The sequence below is a fragment of the Strigops habroptila genome, chromosome 20 (genome assembly GCF_004027225.2).
Source record: "Strigops habroptila isolate Jane chromosome 20, bStrHab1.2.pri, whole genome shotgun sequence".
Classification (NCBI taxonomy): Eukaryota; Metazoa; Chordata; class Aves; order Psittaciformes; family Psittacidae; genus Strigops; species Strigops habroptila.
The window spans coordinates 1,643,900-1,668,005 of record NC_044296.2 but is presented as its reverse complement, the minus strand read 5'-3'; the positions used below and the strand labels follow the sequence as shown (position 1 = coordinate 1,668,005).

The 24,106-nt window shown below is 67.1% G+C and overlaps 3 protein-coding genes across 6 annotated transcripts in view; 2 read left to right on the top strand and 1 right to left on the bottom strand.

Moving 5' to 3' along the window:
- The window catches only part of ARHGAP45 (Rho GTPase activating protein 45), a 26,729-nt gene extending 13,054 nt beyond the window's left edge, over positions 1-13,675 (bottom strand). For 2 of the 4 annotated variants that reach the window (XM_030509116.1, XM_030509117.1), the window contains exons 1-2: positions 2,126-2,592; positions 884-1,217 (exon numbers count right to left, since the gene is read on the bottom strand). In XM_030509116.1, coding sequence (XP_030364976.1) covers positions 884-1,217; positions 2,126-2,254 — 463 coding nt within the window. In that variant the 5' untranslated portion in view covers positions 2,255-2,592. Of the gene's footprint in view, positions 1-883; positions 1,218-2,125; positions 2,593-2,851; positions 3,021-13,668 lie in introns of those variants that run through there. The other 2 variants (XM_030509120.1, XM_030509119.1) reach the window with 2 other exon arrangements.
- Positions 3,982-8,599, top strand: CNN2 (calponin 2). Its single transcript, XM_030509129.1, has 7 exons — positions 3,982-4,112; positions 6,195-6,316; positions 6,544-6,610; positions 6,704-6,841; positions 6,959-7,075; positions 7,348-7,494; positions 7,570-8,599. Exons 1-7 carry the CDS (start codon positions 4,050-4,052, stop codon positions 7,834-7,836), a joined length of 921 nt encoding a protein of 306 aa, XP_030364989.1. The 5' UTR covers positions 3,982-4,049; the 3' UTR covers positions 7,837-8,599.
- Positions 10,673-24,106, top strand: ABCA7 (ATP binding cassette subfamily A member 7). Its single transcript, XM_030509112.1, is given in 51 exon segments — positions 10,673-10,754; positions 10,866-10,959; positions 11,165-11,306; positions 11,384-11,511; positions 11,577-11,698; positions 11,775-11,969; positions 12,070-12,159; positions 12,276-12,513; positions 12,633-12,772; positions 12,842-12,958; positions 13,117-13,290; positions 13,369-13,577; positions 13,659-13,835; positions 13,990-14,212; positions 14,316-14,537; positions 14,638-14,842; positions 14,911-15,027; positions 15,185-15,356; positions 15,517-15,648; positions 15,734-15,873; positions 15,954-16,091; positions 16,215-16,426; positions 16,565-16,637; positions 16,916-17,118; positions 17,231-17,279; positions 17,469-17,531; positions 17,996-18,013; positions 18,158-18,312; positions 18,403-18,527; positions 18,601-18,699; positions 18,895-19,006; positions 19,008-19,091; positions 19,201-19,295; positions 19,452-19,484; positions 19,667-19,772; positions 19,853-19,927; positions 20,089-20,258; positions 20,327-20,504; positions 20,590-20,705; positions 20,834-20,978; positions 21,066-21,189; positions 21,288-21,417; positions 21,499-21,619; positions 21,745-21,807; positions 21,888-21,994; positions 22,468-22,609; positions 22,681-22,815; positions 22,885-22,988; positions 23,201-23,293; positions 23,387-23,624; positions 23,701-24,106. Coding segments are annotated over 51 exon segments (6,753 nt in total). The 5' UTR covers positions 10,673-10,688; the 3' UTR covers positions 23,845-24,106.

Below are 24,106 nucleotides of genomic sequence, written 5' to 3'. Positions count from 1 at the left end.
GGTTTTCCTCCATTTCCTCCCCCATTTCCCGAGTGGGAAGTGGGGAGAGCAGCAGGGCAGGCAATGAAACTGGGAATGGGGCTGGATGGGTGCAGTGGAGAGCCGGACCCTCCAAAGTCACCGCAACATCGCACAGGTCAGCCCCAACCTCTCCCTATCTCTTTGCCAATGGCAATGGCACCATCTCGGCTGTCCCAAACCGGGTCCAGCAATAACTGTGGAACCTGAGCAGGAACAGCAGTGGGATGTCACCCTCCTGCTCAGGGCTGTTTCCTCCCTGCCTGGCATTGCTCTGCCCAGACCTTTGCAGGGATCTTGAGGCATCGTCCCCCGGCAGCGCAGACCCCAGACACATGGGGGCAGACCCCGGGCCGCTGGGGCTGCGGTTTCCACAGCGAGTGGGGATGTGTCAACATGTTTGCAGAGCCAGAGCCGAAAACACGGCATCGTGTGAACCCCTCCCAGCCCCACCTCACCGCTGGGACCACGAGATCACCGCATCCCCTTCGCCTCCCCTGACCCACGGCCCTGCACCCAGTGCTGGGACACGACCCGGTGGGTCGTGGTGGGGCCGTGCCCGGTGCCCCGCGGGGCTCGGGGGCCCCGGCCGGCAGCTGGCACCGCTGCGCTGTAAACAGGAAAACGGGCGGATGAAAATAGCTCGCGGGCAGGAAGCGGCGTTATCCCGGCTCCGAGCTCCCGGCAGCCACCCACCGCCTCCTGCCGCGGCCCCCCCGGGGGTCCCGGTCCGCTTCCAGACCCCCCCGCCAAGGGTCCGGTGTGTCCCCGGGGTGCGGATGCTCATGCGCTCATCCCGGTGCGGGCAGCTCATCCCGGGGCTGGCGGGAGCGGGGCGCAGCGCCGGGGGCAGCGCGGCACTCACCGTCCCGCAGCACCACGTCCCGCAGGTTCTCCAGGGCATCAGCGAAGCGGGCCACATGTGTCAGGAGCTGGGAGATGTCCTCCGTGTCGATGAAGGGGCCCTCCCCGCCGTCCATGGGGCTGTAGGAGGACGTGGGGGTCTTGTGGCCTTTGGGCACGGCCCTGGGGCCGGCCGGGGTGAGGGGGAAGCCGGCGGCGCTGGCATGGCGGCTGAGGCTGGTGGGGCGCTTGAGGGTGCCCATGGCGCTGGGGCTGGTGCTGAGCTTGGAGCTGGCGGGGGGCAGCTCCCCCAGGCTGGAGCCGGGCGCTTCCAGGCAATCCTTGCGGGAGAGGTCCTGGGGAGCAGGGATGAGCGTGAGGCCGGGACCCCAGCCCGGGCAGGGAGCAGGCAGCACCCCGGGACCCCCCGTGCCATCGGGCTGTTATCGGAGGGGCTGTGCCTCAGTTTCCCCAGGCAGGTATCGCGGCAGAGCCCGAGAGTGATCCTGGCTGGGTCCAGCCACCCCCACTGTCCCCTCCACCCCAGCTCCCACCGGATCAATCGCCCCAGCACAGGGGTTTTGCAAAGCAGCATCAGCTCTGAAGCCACAGGCCAGGAGCTGGCTCGGTCACCACATCTGCCCCCGTGGGCCCCACTGGCCCCCACCAGTGCCTATGGGTCCAGGTTTGTCCTGGAGGGCACACAACAACCATATGGGTGACACTACCCTGGCTCCACCAACACCCAATGTACCCACTGTGCCAGAGCTCCCCATCCCCGCCGGGCCATGGCGCAGCTAAGGAGCTGGCCCCACCATCCCTTCCTCTTTTTCAGCCTGTCCCCTCCTGAGGTCGAGCACAGCCCCAAATTCTCGGGGTAAAATTGCCCCAGGGAGGGGCTGGTACTGGCACGGGGGGCCATGCACCCAGTGAGGGTCCTCATGGCACAGGGAGGGGACCCCCCTTTGCCCCTCCAGCAGCTTCCATCAGTGACCCTCAGGCATTCCGGTGTGACATGAGTGCACTGGGTCTCAGCATCCCCAGCTGGGCACTGCTGGCTTGGTGAGACTGGGGCCCATCTTTGGCACCAGGGCAGATACCGAACCCAATGGGCAGGTGAGAGTGAACTGGAGCAGCTCAACCCCCCAGACCAGCAAACAGGGTGCCCAAAGACTCCAACCCTGCAATGGCTGGGGCCAGCCCAGCCCTTGAGAACCCATCTCTGTTCCCCAGCCCTGGGGACCCTGGTTCGTCCCGGCCGTACCGTCAGCCGCACAGCGAGCGCGTGGGGCAGCGAGTCCAGGGAGCGTTTGGGCGCGTTGGCATTGCCCGTCCTGCGGTGCCCAGCCAAGTAGGGGCTGTAGCTCCTCCTGCCACCAGCCCGGCCCAGCATCCCTCCGTCCGCCACCCATAGGCCCCTCTCCCGGGGGGTCAGGGACAGGGACGGGTGCCCCTTGCTACGGAGCCATGGGCGGGCTGTCGGCCCCGTATCGCCGGCCCTGTCTCACCCCATGCTCTGCGGCTGGGCGCAGGCGCGGGGCAGGCAGTGCTGGGGTGCGTGGAGGAGCCCCAGCCACCGGCCAGCCCCACTTCCTTCTGCACCCCTCCAGCGCGGGGGGGGCCACAAGTACATAAATACACAACAGAGCTAAGGCATCAGGGCTGCCCAAGCCCCCCACTCCTGCCCCTGCCCTCTGGGAGTGCCTCTGCCCTCCCCAAACCCTTGGCCACAGCCCCATGGCCAGGCCCCCCTGCCCTTTGCCACAGCTCCTCATATTCCCTGTGGCTTCTCCATCCCGCTCATCTGGGGCAAAATCTCCCCAGGCCCAGTGAGCAGGGTCTGTCTTTGGGTCCCTTCTCCTCCTCGCAGACCCCCTGCACGTACCCAGGTCCCTCTCCCACCCTGTGGCTCTCCCCAGGAGCTCCATGGGCACCGTGGCCCCCTGGCCCCATGGCCCCCAGCTCGCCTGGGGTGACAGGGGACACTCACCGGCAGGGTCTGTGGAATGGGGCTTCCCGCCCGGCTCTTCTTGGAGATGGAGGGGGTTTTCATCAACTCCCGCTTCTTCCGGGAGAACATGGTTCCAGGGCGGCCGAGCTGCTGCCCTTGGGCCCTGCTCGCCGTGACCGGCTCCGGCTCTGGCTCCGGCTCTGGCTTCTCACCGTCCCGGCCACATTCACCGGGGCCAACTGTCAGGAGGGCGCGTGTGACGCCGCCTTATTTCCTCATCGGCTTCACAGCCCAACCTGAAACAGGAAAAGCCCAATGAGCACCCAGGGCGCCAGGCTGGGGGGAAGGGGGACCCTGGCTGCCCCTCGGGGTTGTGGGGGGCTTGGGTCCAGGGCTGCAGAGAGGGGTCTGTGGGGGACAGAGACCCCCACTCTGCAGAACAGGGGCTGGCCCCCAGGCCTCTGTGGGGTTTAACCCCAGTTTGGGGGCATCCATCACCCCGGGGAGGCACAGCAGGGAGCAGCCCATGGGTGAGCACCCGGAGCTCGGCATCCCGATCACCTGTAACGGTCTGGCCCCAACTGCTCCCCGGGGTCACCGCCCGGCCCCGCCACCCGTGACCCACGCACCTATGGGTGCTGCAGCCCCACAACCGCCTGTTCACCCACGGGAGCACCCACGAGGGGGTCGATAAACCCCGGGAGGGATAGGACTGGTCCGTGTGGGCTGTGAGGGACCCTCCGGGCGGCCTGGGCGGGGGGTTGTGTGCGGTGTGCTTCATCTCGGCCCCCCAGTGGGACTGCCTTCGTGGGACACGGACACGGGCACAAACACGGACACGGAGGTGGCGGCTCCCGGCGGTCGAGGCGGGTGTGAGTGTGCGGGGCGGGGGATGTCACGTCCGTGTGTCCCGCGTGTGCAAGCACGACTGTGTATACACATGTAGGGGGCGATGCACACCCGTGTGCGCTCGCTACGGGCGTGTGCGTGTGCCGGGCTGCGCCCTCGTGTGTCCGGGACGGCTCCAGCCCCGGTTCCCCCGGTCCCGGTGCCGGGGTGAAGGCTCACCCCCCCCGCAATCCGGGCGCTTCTGCCCTTATTTGGGCATTTCGGCCCCGTCCAATCAGCGCGGGAGAGAAGCGGGTCCGCGCCCCGCCCGCCCCGTCCCGCCCGCCCCGTCCCGTCCCGTGCTGCCGCTGCTGCCCGCTCCGGTACCGGCTTCGCTCCGCTCCCCGCCATGAGCAGCTCCCAGTTCAACAAGGGCCCGTCCTATGGCCTCTCCGCCGAAGTCAAGAACCGGGTGAGCCGCGGCGGGAGAACCCCGGGACCACCGGCCGGGGGCGAGTTGGGGGCCGAGGAGAACCGGAGCCACCGGGGGCCCTGGAGAGCCGGGTGTCCCGGTGCCGCTGGAGGGGGTGTGCTTGGATCCTGGGCTCCTGGAGAGCCGGGGAGTCCCGGTGCCACCGGGGACAGAGAGCCGAGGTCCGGGAGGATGCGGAGCTGGGCATCCCGGGAGGATGCAGAGCCCGGGGTCCCGGTGCCCCGGGGACTCTGAGGGTCAGGGGGTGCCGGGAATGGGCTCCCGGCCCATGGTGCCCTGGGCCCTGCCCGCAGGGTCCCGGAGGGCTATCTCGGGGGGACCGGGGCTGAGAGGAGTCCCGGGTACCGGCTTCCTCACCCAGGTCCGTGCAGTGGCCGCTGTCGCCCCCTGCAAACCCGGGGCTGGGGCTCCCGACGCCTTTCAGAGCTTGTCCGCTTCCTGCTGCCCGCAGCTCTGCGGCCTTCTCCTCTGGGATGCTCCGACCCGCGGCCCTCGCTGGCGATGGGGCTGGTGGCCCCGGGGGGACCCCGGCAGGAGCAGCTCCTTGGAGCCTGGGACTCCCGGCAGGCACCCGGAGCCTTGTACCGAGCCACTCTCCCACAGGGTTCCTGCCTCGGAGCCGGAAGGGGAAAGGGGAACCGGTGCCTCTGGGTGCCGCAGGGTGCACTGAGCAATCCTGACCACCAGCACCCTCCACCGGACCGGTAGAGCCTCCCCTTGGAGCTGGGTGCTGGTGGTGGGCAGGCCATGGCACTTGGTGCCACCATCCATCCCTGCCTGCACTGTGCCCCTGGCAGGGCCCGTGCTGCTGTGATGGGGGCACAGGGGTCCTGTGGGGCTGGGGGATGTGGCCACCCCTTCCCTATGGCAGGGCTCCAGGGCACTGCTGCTGCCCAGGGCAGTGGCACAGGCAGCAGTTGTGGTGTTGGGCTGTGCCCTGCCCCAGGCGAGCTGAGGTTGAGCCGTGGTCACCCCAAGGCAGCCGGTGGTGGCTCTGCATGGCCATGGGGATGTGGCTGGGTTCTCCTTGCCCGGCCTCGCAGGCGTTTGCATTTCATCACCGGGAGAAGACGGGTCCCTGCTTGCATCTGGGCTGGGCTGCACCCGCGCTGAGCGGGTGGACACGCACCGGAGCCTGGCTGCTGCGTGCTCCTGGATGCTTCAGCTTGATTCAGCAAGACTTGAGCCAGTTTGACTGCCCCAGTTCCTGCTGGAGGCTGACATCACCGACTGGGAACCAGTTAAACCAGCGGCACTCTCCCAGTCCATGCCAGCTCTTGTGGACTGGACTGTGGTGGGGTCTGCTCTGGGGCTGGTCCCCTCTGACCTGGTCCTGTGCGGGCCGTGGGGTGGGAAGAGGAACCTCTGCTCTGGGAGGATGGTGGGATCCCCCAGCCGGGATGGACAAGGTGTATGAACCTGACCTCAGCTGGACCGTCCCTGCATCCCACCAGATGCATCCCAGCTGGACTGTTCCCATCCCAGGGATCCCAGGATGGGGTGGGATAGGTGAGAGGCTGCTGTCTGCCTCGCAGCCATCTCTGGGTGCCAGCTGAGCGTAGGAGGGACCGGGATGGGGCAGGATGGCTCTTGGGGCTTCCACTCGTCCCAGTCTGGGAGCCTTTTCCTTCCCTGGTGGACCAGGGCCCAGACGACGCTGCCGGTGATGCTGCCGGCCCGGGCAGCTGGTCTCCATTTGGGAGGAGGCGTCCACATTCCTGGCATAGCCGCGGTGACCAAGGAATCTGCAGCGGCGCGTTCGGCCCCGCCGGAGGGGAGAGCATCGCATGGCTGGGGACCCCGGGGCTCAGTGCTGGGCTCCTGTAGGGCTCAGGGAACAGGAAGGAACAGGCCCTTGAGGGGGACATTTCCCTCCAGCCCTGGGGGCAGTTCCTCCTCATGGTCCTGGAATAGTTTGGAAGCTGTTGTGTGTGAGGGGCACCGTCCCTGTGTGCCTGATGTGTCTGATGACAGCATCATGCCTGTGCTCCGTCCTCATTCCCATGCAAGGGACACCGGCAGGGGCTGTGCCTGAGCATCCCCCTCGCTGTCCCCTCCCAGCTTGCCCAGAAGTACGACCCACAGAAGGAGGCTGAGCTGCGGACGTGGATCGAGAGCGTCACAGGGCAGCAGATCGGGCCCGATTTCCAGAAGGGGCTGAAGGACGGGGTGATCCTCTGCGAGTGAGTCCTTGTCTGGCTGGGGATGGGGGGCCTCCGACAGCCCTTGGGGTGGGAAGGGTGGGCTCGATCCAGCCATGCTGGTGGGACCCACCACCAGAGTGACCCCCAAAGCGCCCATGTTGGGGGAGCCCTGGGACCAGCAGGGACCTGAGGAGACCTGGGTTGAACCTTCCTGAAAGGGGCCCGTGCCCCACTGCAGCCCCACTCCCCCCTCTGCCTCCCTCCAGGCTCATGAACAAGCTGCAGCCCAACGCAGTGAGGAAGATCAACCGCTCGTCTCAGAACTGGCACCAGGTAGGTGCAGGCAGCCCGTGAGCCCCAGCCCCTCTGCTGTCACCCACCGGGGTGTCACCCACCGGGGTCTCACCCCTCTCCCCCTGCCCGCAGCTCGAGAACCTCTCCAACTTCATCAAGGCCATGGCCAGCTACGGCATGAACCCCGTGGACCTCTTTGAAGCCAACGACCTCTTTGAGAGCGGGAACCTGACGCAGGTTCAGGTGTCACTGCTGGCACTGGCAGGCATGGTGAGCGCATGAGGACGAGCAGCCTGGGAGGGGGCCCAGCCCTGAGGGGGACCCCCAGCTTGGGGAGGGTGGGAGGTTGGGGACTCCCCATCCTTCCTCACCGCCCCTCCCCGGCAGGCCAAGACAAAAGGGATACAGAGCGGGGTGGACATCGGCGTGAAGTACTCGGAGAAGCAGCAGAGGAACTTTGACGAGGCCAAGATGAAGGCTGGGCAGTGCGTGATCGGGCTGCAGGTGAGCTGCTCCCAAGGGTGAGAGGGTCCCAGTTTTATCCAACCCTCAGCACCATCACGGCTCCAAGCATGGCTGGGGGGACCTGAGGCTCGAGGGATCTGGGACAATCTCGGCTCCGTGTCAGCACCCCATGGCTGGGAGCCTGGAGAGGCAGTGCCTGGGCTGGGTTGGGGAGCACTGGTTGTGTTCCCTGGGCTGTGGGGGGACGGGGAGGGAGGGGAAGGGGCACACATGGGGCAGCTCTTGGTCCTCACTGGCCCTCTCGTTGTCAGATGGGCACCAACAAGTGCGCCAGCCAGTCCGGCATGACGGCCTATGGCACCAGGAGGCACCTCTATGACCCCAAGAATCAGATCCTGCCGCCCATGGACCACTCCACCATCAGCCTCCAGATGGGCACCAACAAGTGTGCCAGCCAGGTGAGCCACCGCAGCCACGGTGGGGAGGGACAGGGGGGGACCACAGCTGAGCCCTGCTCCATCCTGTCCTTGCAGGTGGGCATGACGGCTCCCGGCACCAGGAGACACATCTACGACTCCAAGATGGGGACAGAGAAGTGCGACAACTCCTCCATGTCGCTGCAGATGGGCTCCAACCAGGGCGCCAACCAGAGCGGTCAGGTCTTCGGCCTCGGCCGCCAGATCTACGACCCCAAGTACTGCCCACAGGGCAGCCAGGGCGAGGTGGCCAACGCCACGGGTGACCCGAGCGGGGACCCCCCGGGGTACCACTACTACCGCGAGGAGGAGGAGAGCTACTGAGCGGGATGCGGCACAGCCCCGTCTCGCACCATCTCATGTACAGACCCTGCGACATTCCAGCCTCTACTTTCGTCATTCCCTCTTTTTTAATTTTGAAATGAATCTATTTTTCTGAGCAAGGAAATAAAGACCCTGTTTCTAGAGAAGAGAACCCCTGGTTCCTGCAGCCCGCAGGACCCTGAGGCCCTGGCACAGCCCTGGTGTTGGCTCTGGGAAGGCAGCGGATGCTCCAGCGCCAAGGAGTGGATGGTGTCTCCTCTCACACAGCCAAGAAGACACGTTCCCACCCGGCACCCACCCTACCATGGGGCACAATGCAGCACCTGGATCCCTTGGCAGCTGCTCCCGGTGCCGCTTCTCATCCCGGCGCTGAGCCCCATGGAGGAGAGGGGCTCAGGATGGCGGGATGCAGCGGGAGCATCGTGTGCTCTCCAGAGGCGAAGCTGGAAACGGTTTTGTGGCTGGACCCAGAGGGAGTCGGCGTGGCCGCAGGGCTGGGCTGGCAGCGGCATTCCCGGCACTCCCAGCACCGGCTGCAGCTCGGAAAGCCGCAGCGATGAGATCTTCTGCCAGGCTGGAGCCAAGGCTGACTCTGATGGCTGCATCCTGGCCATGGGGTGGTGCCCGAGTGAGGGGCTGGGAATGCCGGTGCACGGTGCAGCCCACGGCCGTGCCCAGCGGCTGCTTCCCCTGCGGGGGGATTAATGAAGATCCTCTTGTATTGAACCCTTGTTTTTAAGAAAATCCAACTTTTTTAACTTCAGAGGAGCTGGGTTCTGGTGCAGACCCCTTGTTTGAGGGCTCCGTATTGCCCTAAGCACAGGACCTAAAGCCGGGTGGTGCCCCCGGAGCCCTGAGGGCTGTGTCGCAGCGGTGGCCCCGGACTTACGACCCCAGCACTGCCTGCAGGGCCCTGTCTGGGCAGGGATCCACCTTTTGGGGTGAAACGCTGCGTTTCAGCGAGTCCGGGGCCATCTCTGCCACCCAGCACCCCACCACCACCCCCGTGTCCCCCGCTTTCAGGCTGCTGCAGCCGCGGGGGCTCCGGGACCCCGAGTGGGTGTTGGGGGGTGGGAGATCTCCCTGCCCACCTCTGCGGTGGGGGCCAGGGGACGTCAACGGGGTCTCAGGCCGGGCTGCAGCGCCCATGATGGGGTTCTGCTGCTTCGGGGGTCCCAAGGGAGGGATAACAGAGCGGGGCAGGGTGGGCTATGGACAAGGTGTAGCGGGGACGGGACGGGGTCCGACCCCTCGCTCGCCCCCGTGTGACCCCGACCAACACCCCCCTCCCAGCGCCGGGCGGGGCCCCTTTAAGATGCGTTTCCCATGACGTCACACTCGCGGCTACTTTGTAGAGCGGGGAGGGGCGGGGCCTCTTAAAGGGGCCGCGCGGTGGCGGCTGGAGCAGGTAACGGGGGTCCTGGCTGGGAGGGGGGGGCTGTTGGTCCTCGGCCGGGCTCCGGCTTCGCAGCGTGTCCCCGGGGCTGCCCCCACGTCCGTCCGTCCCTGTCACCCCCCCCGGGTTGTCCCTGTCACCGCCCCGGTACATTCACCTCCCCGTGACTCCGCATCGGGCCAGCGCGGAACTAGAAGCGGCAGGGACCGGGGATACTGGGGCCGCCGTGCTCCAGGATGCCCCCCGTGGGGCGGCTGCCGGCGGATCCCGGTGTCCTGATGAGGCTCCCCCCATCCCCGGTGCCAGCCGCTCCTCCATCCCCGTGTCTCTCCAGGCCCGGGGCGCTGGGTACCCCTCGCTCCCTCTGGAGCGGGATGGGCAGCACGGCCCCCCCCAAGCCCCCACCACCCCCCAAGCCCAGGACCCCTCCGTGGGCTGCTCGTGTCTGGCCCCACAGGTCGATTAGCCGGATTTCCCAGCCGGGATCCTAATCCCTCTGGCCGGTGCCCGCTTATCCCCGCTGTGCCCGGGGACCCGGCTCAGCCCCGGTGTGGGCAGGGTGGGCAGCAGTCAGGCCCTGGCCTCCTGCCCAAGCTGGACAAGATGTGAGGCCATAGGATGTAGCAGGTAGATGATGAGGCCACAGCTCCAGCCACCAACACCAGGGTGATGGGATGGGGGGTGTGGGTGGCCCTGGGGTATCCCAAGGTCGTGGTGGCCGGGGAGCAGCTCTCGAGCTCGGCATTCCCGGATGTGGGTGTTGGCCGGGCTGGAAGCTGCGAGTTCAGTCGTGCCACCTCTGCATGCTGGGGCTGGGCACGAAGCTGCTGCGAGGCTGGAAGGGGAGGCTGGCGCCTTGCTGACGGGTCCTGGGAGCTCCAGCCCTGTGGGTGAGATGGCTGGGCATGGGGGCTCACTGGGATGGGGCTGGGGTGGAGCTGGAGCTGCTGGGACCCCAGCACAGCTCCGGGAGCATCCATGGGATGTGGATGTCTGATTTTGCACCTCGAGCCCATTGCATTGGGGCAATTTCCTGTCCTGGAGCACTGAGGGTCTTACCAGAGGGACTGAAACTTGCTGCTGGTCTGGCCACATCCCTCACATGGGGAAACTGAGGAGCTGCTCCTGTAGCCGGGGCTGCTTCCTTGCTCCCTGTGCTTGGCGTGGTTGTGGATCCCGCTCATTGCTCCCAGCACAGCACTGACCTGGAGGGACACGCAGAGCTTGTGCCAGATTCTGCTGGTTTTGGGTTAGAGAAGAAAGAGATTTGAGGTCTTTGCTCCAGAAAGGAGCTTTGCTGCAGGAATGCCAGCCCCCAGCACTCAGCTGTGTGCCCAGTGCTTTGCCCGGTATGCGATAAGCCCTGACCATTGCCTGCAGCTCAGTACTGATCCCCCCGCTCTCGCCCACAGCCGGAGCTGAGCTGGGGGCAGGACATGCACCCCTGGACCCCACCATGGCTGTGGGCACCCAGCTGGGGCTGCTGCTGTGGAAGAACTTCACCTACCGCCGGCGGCAGCGGGTGAGCAAGGGACCGGGGTGGGAGGGTTCCCAGAGCCACTGGATCCTAGCACAGGGGCAGACAGAGCCCTGGGTGCCGATGAGGACCCACCCAACCATGTTTTTCTCCCAGATCCAACTGGCCATCGAGCTCCTGTGGCCCCTCTTCCTCTTCTTCATCCTGATCTCAGTGCGGCAATCCCACCCGCCCTTCAAGCAGCATGAGTGTGAGTGTCCCACTGAGCCCCTGCTGAGTCACGCTCAGGGTTGGCAGGGCCCCCCCGTGCCTGCCGGGACCTCCCTACATGGAAGCCCTGGGGTGGACCCAGGGGACACAACCGCAGGAGGTGGGCACAAGCTGCGGGCTTGCTGGCACCTCCCTGCTCGGGGCATGGTGCAGCCCCCTCGGACCCATCTCTCCCTCTCCCGCAGGCCACTTCCCCAACAAGGCGCTGCCGTCGGCCGGAACCCTCCCCTGGCTCCAGGGCATCATTTGCAACATGAACAATCCCTGCTTTCGGCACCCCACAGCGGGAGAGGCCCCCGGCGTGGTGGGCAACTTCGACGGCTCCATGTGAGCGGCGGGGCCCGGGGATGGGGGTGCAGAGCCGGGCTGGGCCGGGGTCTCACCGCCCACCCCGTGCCCCGCAGCCTCTCCCGCCTCTTGGCTGAAGCCCGGCAAGTTCTGCTCCGCGCCGACGGGCAGCGGCTCCTGCGCAGCTTCGCCGGGCTCCTGCCCGTCCTGCGCCGGCTCCGGGGGAGCGGGAGTCAGCGGAGGGGTGAGCACCGGAGCGGGGGGTGCCGGGGGAGCGAGACCCCCGCGGCTGACCCCGGCATCCCCCAGCCCTGCCGGTGCGGGACTACCTGAGAGAGGACGAGACCTTCTCGCGGTTTCTCCGGACCAACACGTCGCTGTCCCCGGCGCTGGTGGACGAGCTGATGGGGGCTCGGCTCAGCCCGAGCATCGTGAGTGTCGGTGCAGCGCCCGCTCCCGGTGCTCCCGGCGTCGGGGGCCGCGGTGTGACCGTCCCTCTCCCCACAGCTCTCCCTGGCAGGCTCCGGCCCCCCGCTGCAGAACGTGGTCTGCAACGCCTCGGAGCTGGGGGGCTTCCTGAGGGGGGGAAACGCCGCCTCTACCCAGCGCCTGCAGCGGGGACTCTGCGCCCTGCCCGGCCCCCAGCTCCGCGCCATGGAAGGGTCCTTCCTCTCCCAGCTCGACCTCCCTCGGCTTCTGGCGGTGAGACCCCGACCCGGCGCTGGGTGCTGGAAGGCACCAGGGCAGAGGCCCCCGGTCCTCCATAGGGGCTGAGACCCCCTTTCCTGTGTTCCCCTCATAGCAACAGCTGAGCTCGGAGGCAGGCGGCATCGCTGGCACCGTGGAAGCCTTGGGGTCCTTCGTACGGGATGCAGCATCCCTGATGGAGGAGGTAGCCCCACGCTCCCCTGCCCATCACGCAAGTGCCCACCCCTTGTACACCCCGGCGGTGCCCCACGGTGTTCCCAGGAATCCCAGTCCCCCACAGCCGCATCCCGCTCTCCCGAGGTCTCCTCTATGACCAGCCTCGCTGAGCTGCGGCGGGAGCTGCAGGCACTGACGGCCACCAACGCCAGCGCCACCGGCTCGGGCGCCTTCGGGACCCTGTCACGCATCGCCTGCGGGCACCCCGAGGGCGGGGGACTCCGGGTCCCCTCCCTCAACTGGTACGAGGACAACGATGTCAAAGCCTTCCTGGACCGCAACAGCTCGGAGCAGAGAGCCGGGGCCGCGGGCAGCAGCAGCAGTGAGCGGGCTGGGTGGCGGGGGTCCGGCCAGGGGCTTGCTGGGCACGGCCCCCCCCCGGGCTGCCCAGAGGTGGTGTTGGGGGGCCGGTGGTGAGGGCTCGGTCCTGCTCCCCCCCAGGCCCCTTCTGCCGGGAGCTGCTCCGCAGCCTGGAGTCCAGCCCCATTTCGCAGATCTTCTGGCGCGGGATCAAGCCCCTCTTCACCGGCAAGATCCTGTACACGCCGCCCGGCCCCGGCCCCGACAGCGTCATGGCCGAGGTGAGCGGGGGGCTGCAGGGGACTGGGGGGGTCTGACCCCGGCCCTGCCTCACCCCTTGCCTCACACAGGTGAATCGGACGTTCCGGGAGCTGGCGGTGCTGGGGGAGGCGGGAGCTGCCTGGCGGGAGGTGGGACCCCGCATCTACACCTTCCTCAACGGCAGCCTGGAGATGCAGGTCCTCCGGGTGCGTGGCTCTTGGACCCTCTCCTCATCGGGGACAGGGCTGTGGTGGGGTGCGGGATGGCGGTGCGGGATGGGGATGCAGGGGGGTGCGGTGTAGTGAGGGATGGGGGTGCGGTGTGGAATGCGATGCATTGCCCGCGGTACCCTGGTGCTTTGCAGGACCTGCTGCTGGCCCCGGGCACAGCTGAGCTCCTGGATGGGTTCCTCAATGGCACCTCCTGGAAGCTGCCAGCGCTGGCCAGGTTCCTGGTGGAGCCGGGACCGGGGCTCACTTGGCACCAAGTGTACACCGATGCTGACACGGTGATGAGCACGCTGTCGCAGTTCATGGAGGTGCGTGTCACCCCAGCTGCCCTAGGGGGGACTGGCTCCTGGAGCCCCCCCCCCGAGCCCTGCCTGCCCTGCCTGCAGTGTGTCTGCCTGGACAAGATCGAGGCGGTGGCCACTGAGGAGCTGTTGGTGGCCCGGGCGCTGGAGCTGCTGGAGGAGCAGCAGTTCTGGGCAGCGGTGGTCTTCCAGCCCCCCACCAATGCCACGGCCACTGCGCTGCCCCCCCACGTCCGCTATAAGATCCGCATGGACATCGACGATGTCACAAGGACCAACAAGATCAAGGACAGGTTGGGGACAAGCCTCCCCCAGGACCTCTTGAGCAGCCCATGGTGAGAGTCCCCCCTCTCAGCACCGTGCTCTGCCCCCAGGTTCTGGGACCCGGGCCCCGCGGCTGACCCCTTCAGCGACCTGCGCTACGTGTGGGGGGGGTTCGTCTACGTGCAGGACCTGGTGGAGCAGGCGGTGGTGCGGGTGCAGACCGGGGCTGCCCCACGGACAGGGGTCTATGTGCAGCAGATGCCCTACCCCTGCTACGTGGATGACGTGTGAGTGACCCTCGAGTGAGGGATGGGGCTGAGTAACCTGCAGCATCACTTCCGCATGGTGACCCGGGGCTGGTCCGTGCCCTGTGTGTCCCCTGCCCGATGGTGGCCCGAGGTGTTCGGCTGGAGGTGGAAGGGCTGGTGCCATCTCCCCCAGGTTCCTGCGGGTCCTGAACCGCTCGCTGCCCCTCTTCATGACGCTGGCCTGGATCTACTCAGTAGCTATGATCATCAAGGGGGTGGTGCACGAGAAGGAGACACGTCTCAAGGAGACCATGAAGACCATGGGGCTGAGCAGTGGGATCCTCTGGCTCAGCTGGTTCCTCAGCAGCTTCATCCCCTTCCTCCTCAGCTCTGCCCTCCTTGTCCTCATCCTCAAGGCAGGTTGCAGGGCACTGGCGACAAAGCGGGTGGCACGGGGAGAGCCGGGGCTGGGAGCTGGCACAGGGGGATCTGCAGGCTCCAACCTGCCTCCGTCCGCAGCTGGGAAACATCCTGCCCTACAGCGACCCGGCCGTCATCTTCCTTTTCCTTGGCACCTTCTCTGTGGCCACCATCAGCCAATGCTTCCTCATCAGCACCTTCTTCCCCCGCGCCAATCTGGCCTCGGCTTGCGGCGGCATCATCTACTTCTCCCTCTACCTGCCCTACGTGCTCTGTGTCGCCTGGCGCGACCACATCAGCTTCCCACTGCGTGTCCTCATGGTGAGTGGCTGCAGCTGCCCCCACCCTGGTGCCCCTTGGGGGATTTTGGGGCTGAACCCCTCACCCTGGGCTATTTCTCTGCTGTTGTTCCTGCCCCCAGAGCCTGCTGTCACCGGTGGCCTTCGGCTTTGGCTGCGAGTACTTCTCCCTCTATGAGGAGCAGGGAGTGGGCATCCAGTGGTACAACCTGGGCACCAGCCCTGTGCCAGGAGACCCCTACAACTTCGCCATGGCCATGGGGCTGCTGCTGCTGGATGCTGGCCTCTATGGCCTGGCCACATGGTACCTCGAGGGTGTCTTCCCAGGTAAGCGCAGCCCCCCCGACCCCTGGCAGCCCCTAGGCCCTGGCCCCGCTCAGCCCCATCTGCTGCAGGTCAGTATGGGATCCCCAAGCCCTGGAATTTCCCCTTCCTGAAGAGCTACTGGCTTGGAGAGCCATCCTCATCCAGGCAGCCCCCATACCCAACCAGCCCCCTCGCTGTGCCCCAAGGTGAGCCCCTGCCCTAAGGGTGGCAGCCACGGAGCTGAGCTTGAGCCCTCTCACCCGGGCTTTGCCCCCCAGCGAGTGGTCCTGCCCCATGGCAGGGGGTTCTGCCCCCTATGGGGAAGAGTCGAGCTCAGGACATGACCCCTCTGGTGGCTTCCAGTGCTGGTGGAGGAGCCGCCTGCCCAGCTCCAGCCCGGCGTCTCCATCCGCAACCTGGTGAAGATCTACCACAACAGCAGCCTCGTGGCCGTCAATGGGCTGAGCCTGGACTTCTACGAGGGGCAGATCACCTCCTTCCTGGGCCACAACGGGGCCGGCAAGACCACCACCATGTGAGCTGGAGGGGCTGGGGGCTGGCCCAGGAGCTGAGCCTGGCTCTGCCCCAACTTGTGTCCTCATGAGGCTGGGCTCTGAGCATCCCACATGGAACAGCGCACCCTGTTCCCAAGCCCCACTGATCCATGACCCCCTTTTTGCTGGTCCCCCATCCAGGTCCATCCTGACCGGTCTCCTGCCCCCCACCTCTGGCACTGCCTATATCCTGGGCTGGGACATCCGCTCCGACATTGACAGCATCCGTAAAACCATGGGGATGTGTCCCCAGCACAACGTGCTCTTTGACATGTAGGCAGGGGCAGGGGAGCGGTGCAGGGGGGGTGCAGGCAGGGCTGCCCCCTTCACCCTGCCCACCCCATCCTGCGCACCCCAGCCTCACAGTGGAGGAGCACGTCTGGTTCTACGGGCGGCTGAAGGGGCTGTCAGAGGAGCGGGTGAAGGCAGAGATGGAGCAGCTGATCCAGGACACGGGGCTGCCCCACAAGCGCCGGGAGCAGACCAGGAACCTCTCAGGTGCGCGCTGGGGGCAGGACCAGCGCCCAAGCAGGGGTCTGCGGCCCCGGGCCCCCCAACACTGTCCTGCTGCCCCACAGGGGGGATGCAGCGGAAGCTCTCGGTGGCCATCGCCTTCGTGGGAGGCTCCCGGGTGGTCATTCTGGACGAGCCCACGGCCGGCGTCGATCCCTACTCCCGCCGCAGCATCTGGGAGCTGCTGCTCAAGTACCGCAAAGGTCAGGGCTGAGGGTCCCCCCATGGGTGTCTGCACCCCCAGCCCGTGGGGCGAGCAGGGACAGGGGCAGGTGGGGAGATGCACATACGGAGGGATCCGGGGCCAAGCCCGCTCCCTGCCCCAGGCCGCACAATCATCCTGTCGACGCACTACATGGATGAGGCGGAGCTGCTGGGGGACCGCACCGCCATCATCTCGCAGGGCCGGCTCTGCTGCTGCGGGTCCCCCCTCTTCCTCAAGGCCAGGCTGGGCACCGGCTACCACCTCACCCTGGTGAAGCGGGAGCGGTTCGGGACGGGCGGCAGCACCAGCATTGTCCCTGGCACCACCAAAAAGGTGAGTCCCTCGGCCCTGCTGAGCATCAGCCCAGAGGGTGGCTGGTGCCTCCATCCTGGGTACAGATGGGATGCAGAGCCCTGGGTTTGGGGCTGGATCCTCTGCAACGTGCCAGATTCCAGCCACCCATTCCCGCAGAATGGCAGCGACTCGGAGCGCAGCAGCGACACGGGGCTGGGCAGCGACCGGGGCAGCGAGGCCAGCGCCGTGGGTGAGGGTCCATCCGGCACTGTGCCTCAGCACAGCATCACCCCCGGGTGCTCCCCCATGTGTCTCCCATCAGCCGGGAGGGGCTGTGGGTGCACTCACTGGGCTCCCTGCCCTGTGCTGGCTCATAGCCCCCCTGCAGTGGTGGGGCAGAAGGGGGTCCCTGCTCTCTCATCCCCTTCAGCCCCCTTGGGGACCCTCAGGCTGAGATGCAGGGCACATGCCAGCTTTGGCCACCAGCTCCTGCCCCAGGTTTCCAGCCCCACCTGCCTGTCCCCCCAGATGTGGTCCAGTTGTTGGCGCTGATCCAGAAGCTGGTGCCTGGCTCCCGGCTGGTGGAGGACATCGGGCACGAGGTGCTCTTTGTCCTGCCCTACAGTGGGGCCAAGGACGGCGCCTTCGGGGACCTGTTCCGCGAGCTGGACGCCCGCCTGGGGGAACTGGGCATCTCCAGCTACGGCATCTCCGACACCACCCTGGAAGAGGTACCCAGCTCCTGAGGTGCCCCTGTGGGATGCCCATGACTGGGGGGATTTGCCTGTCCGGGGCTATGGGTGCTGGTGGCTGTATTTAATGCCAGCCCCCTCCCACCCTCAGATCTTTCTGAAGGTGGCCCAGGACACGGCGGTGGACATTGGCACAGCAGGTAGAACCCCTCAGTGCTGGTGGGAGCTTTTGGGGGCCAGGGGGAGATGCTCATCAGCCCGGAGCAGGGGTGCGGGTGTCCCCAGCACCCCATATGGCCTTCGCCCCCACTGGGAGTACCCGTGGGTGCAGGAAGGTGTCGCAGGGTGGCCTCAGTCCCACCCTGCCATTCTGACCCCTGTTTTGTCAGGCACTGAGCGAGGAGCAGCCCCCAGCGATGGGGGGGACGCGGAAGCAGCCAATGGGGAGCTGGGTAAGGAGCAGGGAGATGGGACCCCTGAGTTGCCCAGCCCCTGCCATGGGGCATCCCTGAATGCCGCTGGGCTGGGGCCGTGGCACGTGTCCATCCGCACACATCCATCCAAGCAGGCAGCCCTTTGGGAATGCTTTCCTTTGGGCAGGCAGCAGGCAGCGGGAGGCTCAGGGTGCAGCATCGCTCCTGCCTGGCCTTGGGGTGTCCCCCAGGGCGAGGAGCAGGGACAGTGGTAGGTCTGGGGAAGCCCAGCTCTGTGCAGGGGTTAGGATGGGTCCTGAAATCCCAGGGAACGTATCCAGGCCCCTTCTCCTCGAGATAGAGCTGGTGTGGGGGCAGCCACAGGAGTCGGGGGGGGCTGTGATAGTTTGGGGTGCCAGGTCTGCCCTGGGTCAGTGGTAACCTGGGGGGGCAGGCAGGCGCCGGCGTGGCTGTAACCCCTCTTTCCTCTCCTTTCCACTGAGTCCAAGGAGTCCGGCGAGGTAGGAACTGGGGTCTGGGGGGGGTCCTGTTGTGTCCCCGCATGCAGCACCTCATCCCTGCTGAGCCCCTGCCCCTCGCTGCCAGCTTTGCCAGACCCAGCCTCAGCCCCAGCTCCAGCCCCAGCCCCGTCTCTGCCTTTGCAGCAGAGGAGCCCCAGGAGACAGATCTGCTGCGGGGGGGGGCCGGGCAGGCCTGCGGCAGGGTGAGGGGCTGGGCGCTCACCCGCCAGCAGCTCCGCGCCCTCTTCATCAAGAGGATGCTCCACGCACGACGCAGCACTCGGGGGTTCTTCGCACAGGTACAGCCCAGGGGACAGGGATGGGATGGGGCTGTGGTATGGAGGGTGATAGGGCAGGACCCAGCCCTGACCCCCGCCCCCCCCCCCCAGATTGTGCTGCCCGCTGTCTTCGTCTGCATCGCGCTGCTCTTCAGCCTCATCGTGCCGCCCTTCGGGAAGTATCCGCCGCTGCGCCTCCAGCCCTGGATGTACGGGCAGCAGTTCACCTTCTTCAGGTGTGTCCCCAGCGCTTTGCCCCCCCACATCCTCCCGCTGCCCCCCCCCGCTCACTCCTGCATCTCCCGGCAGCAACGACGCGCCGGGGGACCCCGACACGTCTCGGCTCCTGGGCGCGCTCCTGGCCGAGCCGGGCTTTGGCACCGAGTGCATGAAGGATGCTGGGGAGGTGTGAGTGCCTGCGCCCAGCGTGGCGCTGAGGGGCTGGGACAGGGTAGCCCCGGTGCCCACCGTTCCCCCGGGAGCAGCCCCGCGGTGCTGCGGGACCCCCAGTCCCCGTGGTGGGGGGTGATGGTCCCGGTGCCTCTGGCTCACGCCAGGCTGGTAACGTGGGTCTGTCTCCCCCCCGCGGTGCCGGGTGCCCAGGACGGGGCCATGTCCACCGGCTTCCCATCCCGACGGCTTCTCGACCCCCCCGGTACCCCCGGCCGTGCTGGAAGCGCTGCAGCATGGGAACTGGACGCAGGCTGAGCCGTCCCCCCCCCTGCCAGTGCAGCGGGCCGGGGGCCAGCAGGATGCTGCCCGAGTGCCCCGAGGGGGCCGGGGGGCTCCCGCCACCCCAGGTAACCCCCAGCCCGCAGCAGGGCCGGCCCCGCGGTGCTGCCGGGTGCGGGTGCAGGCGATGCTCCGGGTGCCCGGGTGTCCGTCCAGCCCGTCTGTCCGTCCCCTCAGGTCCCAAGGGGCACGGGCGACATCCTGCAGAACCTGACGGGCAGGAACATCTCGGACTATCTGGTGAAGACCTACCCCCAGATCATCCGCCAAGAGTGAGTGCCGGGGACGGGGACACCCCGGGGAAGGCAGGGAGGGACGCTGCGGACCTAACCCAGCCGGAGCACCGCAGGGTAAAGGGGACAGTCGTGGCCGGGCGCTGCCGCAGCGTGTCCTCGGGGGGTATTTCCCCCTCCTTGAACTTCTTTCAGGCTGAGGAACAAGAAGTGGGTGAACGAGCAGAGGTGAGCGCGGGCAGGGGCTGGGGGCTCACATAGGGGGCAGGGGGGAGGCTGGAGCTTCCCTGCGGGGCTGGGCAGAGCCCTTCGCTGTGTGCCCCTCCCCGTGGAGCCTGGGCGGGCGCGAGGCGGGGTTTGGGCAGGGCAAAGCGGGTGCCCGGGTTGGAAGCCCCCGTCTCTCCCCGCAGATACGGCGGCTTCTCTCTGGGCGCCGGCGGCTCCCAGGCGCTGCCGGCGGCGGCGGAGGTGGATGCGGCGGTGCTGGAGCTCCGGGCACTGTTCAACGTCACCCCGGTACGGATCCGGCTCTGCCCGCCCTGTGCTGGCACGGCTCTGGGCCAAGCCCACTCCTCACCCCGTGTCTCCACACCCAGGGCAGCCCCTCGGACCGGCTCCTCGCCAACCTCAGCCACTTCATTGAGGGCTTGGACTCTCGCAGGAACATCAAGGTACACCCAGTCCCGGGGGTCTTGAAGGGGTGACAGCTGGGGGGCAGTGGGGATGTGGCCCCCGGGTCCCCACCGGGGTTGGAGCAGCCTGGGAAGGACAATGGGGAGCAGGAATGGGGCAGGAGGGGGGCTCTGAGCTGCCTGGCTCCCCTGGCCTGCAGGTCTGGTTCAACAACAAGGGTTGGCACGCCATGGTCTCCTTCCTCAACGTGGCCAGCAATGGGCTGCTGCGCGCCCAGCTGCCCGCCGGGACTGACCCCGCAGTCTTCGGCATCACAGCCACCAACCACCCGCTCAACCTCACCAAGGAGCAGCTCTCAGAGGCTGCCCTGTAAGTGCCGGGGACAGGGGTCCTGTGGGACCCCCCCGTCCCTGGCTGAGCCCTCCCCTCTGTGGCAGGATGGCCACCTCCGTGGATGTGCTGGTCTCCATCTGTGTGATCTTCGCCATGTCCTTCGTCCCGGCCAGCTTCGTGCTCTTCCTCATCGAGGAGCGGGTCAGCAAAGCCAAGCACCTCCAGTTCGTCAGCGGGATGAAGCCTGTCACCTACTGGCTGGGCAACTTCGCCTGGGACATGGTGCGGGATGGGGATGGGGACAGGGCACAGCCCCAGGGGGCTGGGTCCCACTGTGACCCCCTCCCTGCCTTCTCCATGCCCACAGTGCAACTACCTGGTCCCTGCGCTGCTGGTCATCCTCATCTTCCTCTGCTTCCAGCAGAAGTCCTACGTGTCCTCCGCCAACCTGCCCTCCCTGGTGCTGCTGCTGCTGCTCTATGGGTGAAGGGCTGGGGCTAAACCCCGCAGGAGGCTCTGAGCGGGGCTGGAGGCAGCCCTGGCTCTGGGGGTCATGGTGATGGGGGCCGGGATCTGTGCCTCAGCCAGCTCCTGCCTCTCTGCCCCTGCAGCTGGTCCATCACCCCGCTGATGTACCCGGCCTCCTTCCTCTTCAGCATCCCCAGCACCGCATATGTGGCCCTGACGTGCATCAACCTCTTCATTGGCATCAATGGCAGTGTGGCCACCTTCGTGCTGGAGCTCTTTGTGGACCAGGTGAGCCCCGGGGCTGCCCCAAACCCCCTTCCCATCCCTATGGGGCTGGCACCAGTCCCCCCACCCCTCTTCTTGCTGCCCCGGCAGAACCTCAACGACATCAACCGCATCCTGAAGAAAGTTTTCCTCATCTTCCCTCACTTCTGCCTGGGCCGAGGCCTCATTGACATGGTGAAGAACCAGGCAATGGCCGATGCCTTTGAGAGGTTCGGTGAGTCTGGGGGTATCAGGGCTGCTCCCCCTCCCCAAACCTGGCCAGTGCAGGAGGCCCTCCCCTGCGTGCCCCCCTCCTAACGGCCCCTCTTGCAGGGGACAGGCGCTTCGTGTCCCCCCTGTCCTGGGATCTAGCAGGGAAGAACATGTTTGCCATGGCCATTGAGGGCATCATCTTCTTCCTCTTCACCCTCCTGCTGCAATACCGCTTCTTCCTGCGGCTCAGGTGAGGACCGGCCATGGGGCAGCCATGGGGCAGCCATGGGGCAGGCAGCCCTGGAAGTGCCCCTGCCGCTGTCACCTCCAGGCCACGGGCTCTGGAGCTGCCCTCGCTGGGGGAGGAGGACCAGGACGTGGCCAGGGAGCGGGCGAGGGTGGGCAGCACCTCCCCGCACAGCCACCTCCTGCTGCTGAAGGACCTGACCAAGGTGTGTGCCCTGGGGACGGACCCTGCCCCGGCCTCGCTGCGGGGCTCCAGCCTGTCCCGTAGCCCCGGTCTCGCCGGTGGGTGATGGATGGGAGCACCCAGCGCCGCCCCGGCTCTGCCCCGCAGGTTTACCGGCGCAGGAAGGCTCCGGCAGTGGACCGGCTCTGCGTGGCTGTCCCTCCCGGCGAGGTGAGCACTGCACAGACGGATGGATGGACGGCACCATAGGCAGGGATGGGGCTGCTGGTAACCCCGCTCTGCACCCGCAGTGCTTCGGCCTCCTGGGGGTGAACGGTGCTGGGAAAACTTCCACCTTCAAGATGCTGACGGGGGACACGGAGGTGACGCTGGGGGAGGCCTGGCTGAAAGGACACAGGTGGGTGAGACAGAGGGGCCCCGGGGCTGACCCTGTCCTTGTCCCCATAGCACATGTGCCGTCCTCCCCATCCCCACACTGTGCTCCTCCTCACCCTCATCCCCGCAGCGTGCTTGTGCTTGGCTCCATCCTCATCCTCATCCTTGCAGTGTGCTCATCCCCATCCCGGCAGCGTGCTCAGCCACGTCCTCATGTGCTCAGCCTTGTCCCCATGTGCTCAGCCGTGTCCCTGTCCTCATGTGCTCAGCCATGTCCCTGTCCCCATGTGCTCAGCCATGTCCCTGCATGCTCAGCCTTGTCCCCATGTGCTCAGCCATGTCCCTGCATGCTCAGCCGTGTCCCCGTGTGCTCAGCCTTGTCCCCGTGTGCTCAGCCATGTCCCTACGTGCTCAGCCCTGTCCCCGTGTGCTCAGCCTTGTCCCCGTGTGCTCAGCCATGTCCCTGCGTGCTCAGCCGTGTCCCTGTCCCCGCAGCGTGCTCACCGACCTGCAGTCCGTCCGCCAGCACATGGGGTACTGCCCCCAATTCGACGCCATCACAGACCTGCTGACGGGACGGGAGCATCTGGAATTCTACAGCCGCCTGCGTGGGGTCCCCGAGGAGGACATCCCCGGGGTACGGCCCGTGCCTCAGCACCCCCGCAGCGCAAGGGACCCGCACCCTCATCTCCTCGCATCTCCCCTCAGGTGGCTCAATGGGGCATCACCAAGCTGGGGCTGGTGCCGCACGCGGACCGGCCGGCGGGCAAGTACAGCGGGGGCAACAAGCGCAAGCTCTCCACGGCCATTGCCCTGCTCGGCTCCCCCCCCGTCGTCTTCCTGGTGAGTGACGGGCAGCGAGGGGGGGGGTCCCACAGCAGCTCCTGGCTCCTGACACAGCCACTGTCACAGGATGAGCCCACGACAGGGATGGACCCACAAGCACGGCGGTTCCTGTGGGATTGCATCCTCAGCGTCATCCGGGAGGGCAGGTCCGTGGTGCTCACATCCCACAGGTGAGCCCCTGCCCCGGGATCCACGTACCCCCAGAGGGGAGACACCTCTGCCCTACGGCACCCCTGCATCGGAACCCCCTCTGCCCCGTGTATCCCCGGACCAGAGCCCCCCTCTGCCCCATGGCACCCCTGGAGCGAAGCCTCCTCTGCCCCATGTATCCCTGGAGCAGAGCCCCCCTCTGCCCCATGGGGCCCCACATTTCCCTCCGCAGCATGGAGGAGTGCGAGGCGCTGTGCACCAGGATGGCCATCATGGTCAATGGCCGGTTCCGCTGCCTGGGCAGTGTCCAGCACCTCAAGAGCAGGTACTGGGGCTCGGGGGGGACGACATTCCAGCAGCATCCTGCAAAAACAGGGACATGGATGGTCCCTGCAGCGATGCCCTTGTGTCCGAGCAGGTTTGGGGATGGCTACACAGTGGTGGTGCGGGTGGGTGGCCCCGGTCCAGCACTGGTGGAGAGCCTGATGCAGGACCGCTTCCCCGGCATCGTGCTGAAGGAGCGGCACGGGGGGCTGCTGCAGTTCCACCTCCCCTCCCGCGCCGGCTCCCTCGCCAGCGTCTTCAGCGTCCTGGCAGCGCATCGCGGGCCCTGCCACATCCAGGACTACTCCGTGTCCCAGACCACCCTCGACCAGGTGATGGGGGACGCGGGGCATGAGGACAGAGGGGCTGGGGTCCTGCTGGCGCTGCCCCTCACCTGCCCTCCCGCAGGTCTTCGTGCACTTCGCCAGGGAGCAGAGTGATGAGGACCCTGAGGAGGCTCCAGGGCAGGATGCGGCCCCGGCAGCGCCCAACCCTGGGAGGAGGCTGACACAGTTCCTGGAGGATAACAGCTACCAAGAGAGCGTTGTGTGAGCGGGGCCATAGTGCCCCATGGACTGCAGCACAGGGCTGGCCCCAGCTCCCCCCTCACCGGGGTTGTACCCTCTGGGGGGCTGAGTCAGATGGGGGGTCTGCATGGGCCGGGCTGGGCGCTGGGCTGGCCCTGGCCCCCGGGTGTTCTCTGCCAGAGCAGAGCCTGATGCAAAGAGGAATTCAATAAAGACCTGTGGTACCGCCCCGGGGCTGCATCGCCCTCACACCACTGCAGCCCCACCGCGGACACAGGGGCATGGCA

What these genes read in the sequence shown, in the direction of transcription:
- CNN2 (XM_030509129.1), top strand. Translation starts at nt 4,050, where the DNA reads ATGAGCAGCTCCCAGTTCAACAAGGGCCCGTCCTATGGCCTCTCCGCC. An exon ending in GACGGGGTGATCCTCTGCGA is followed by an intron (nt 6,317 to 6,543) that starts GTGAGTCCTTGT and finishes GCCTCCCTCCAG; the next exon opens with GCTCATGAACAAGCTGCAGC. An exon ending in CCAACAAGTGTGCCAGCCAG is followed by an intron (nt 7,495 to 7,569) that starts GTGAGCCACCGC and finishes CTGTCCTTGCAG; the next exon opens with GTGGGCATGACGGCTCCCGG.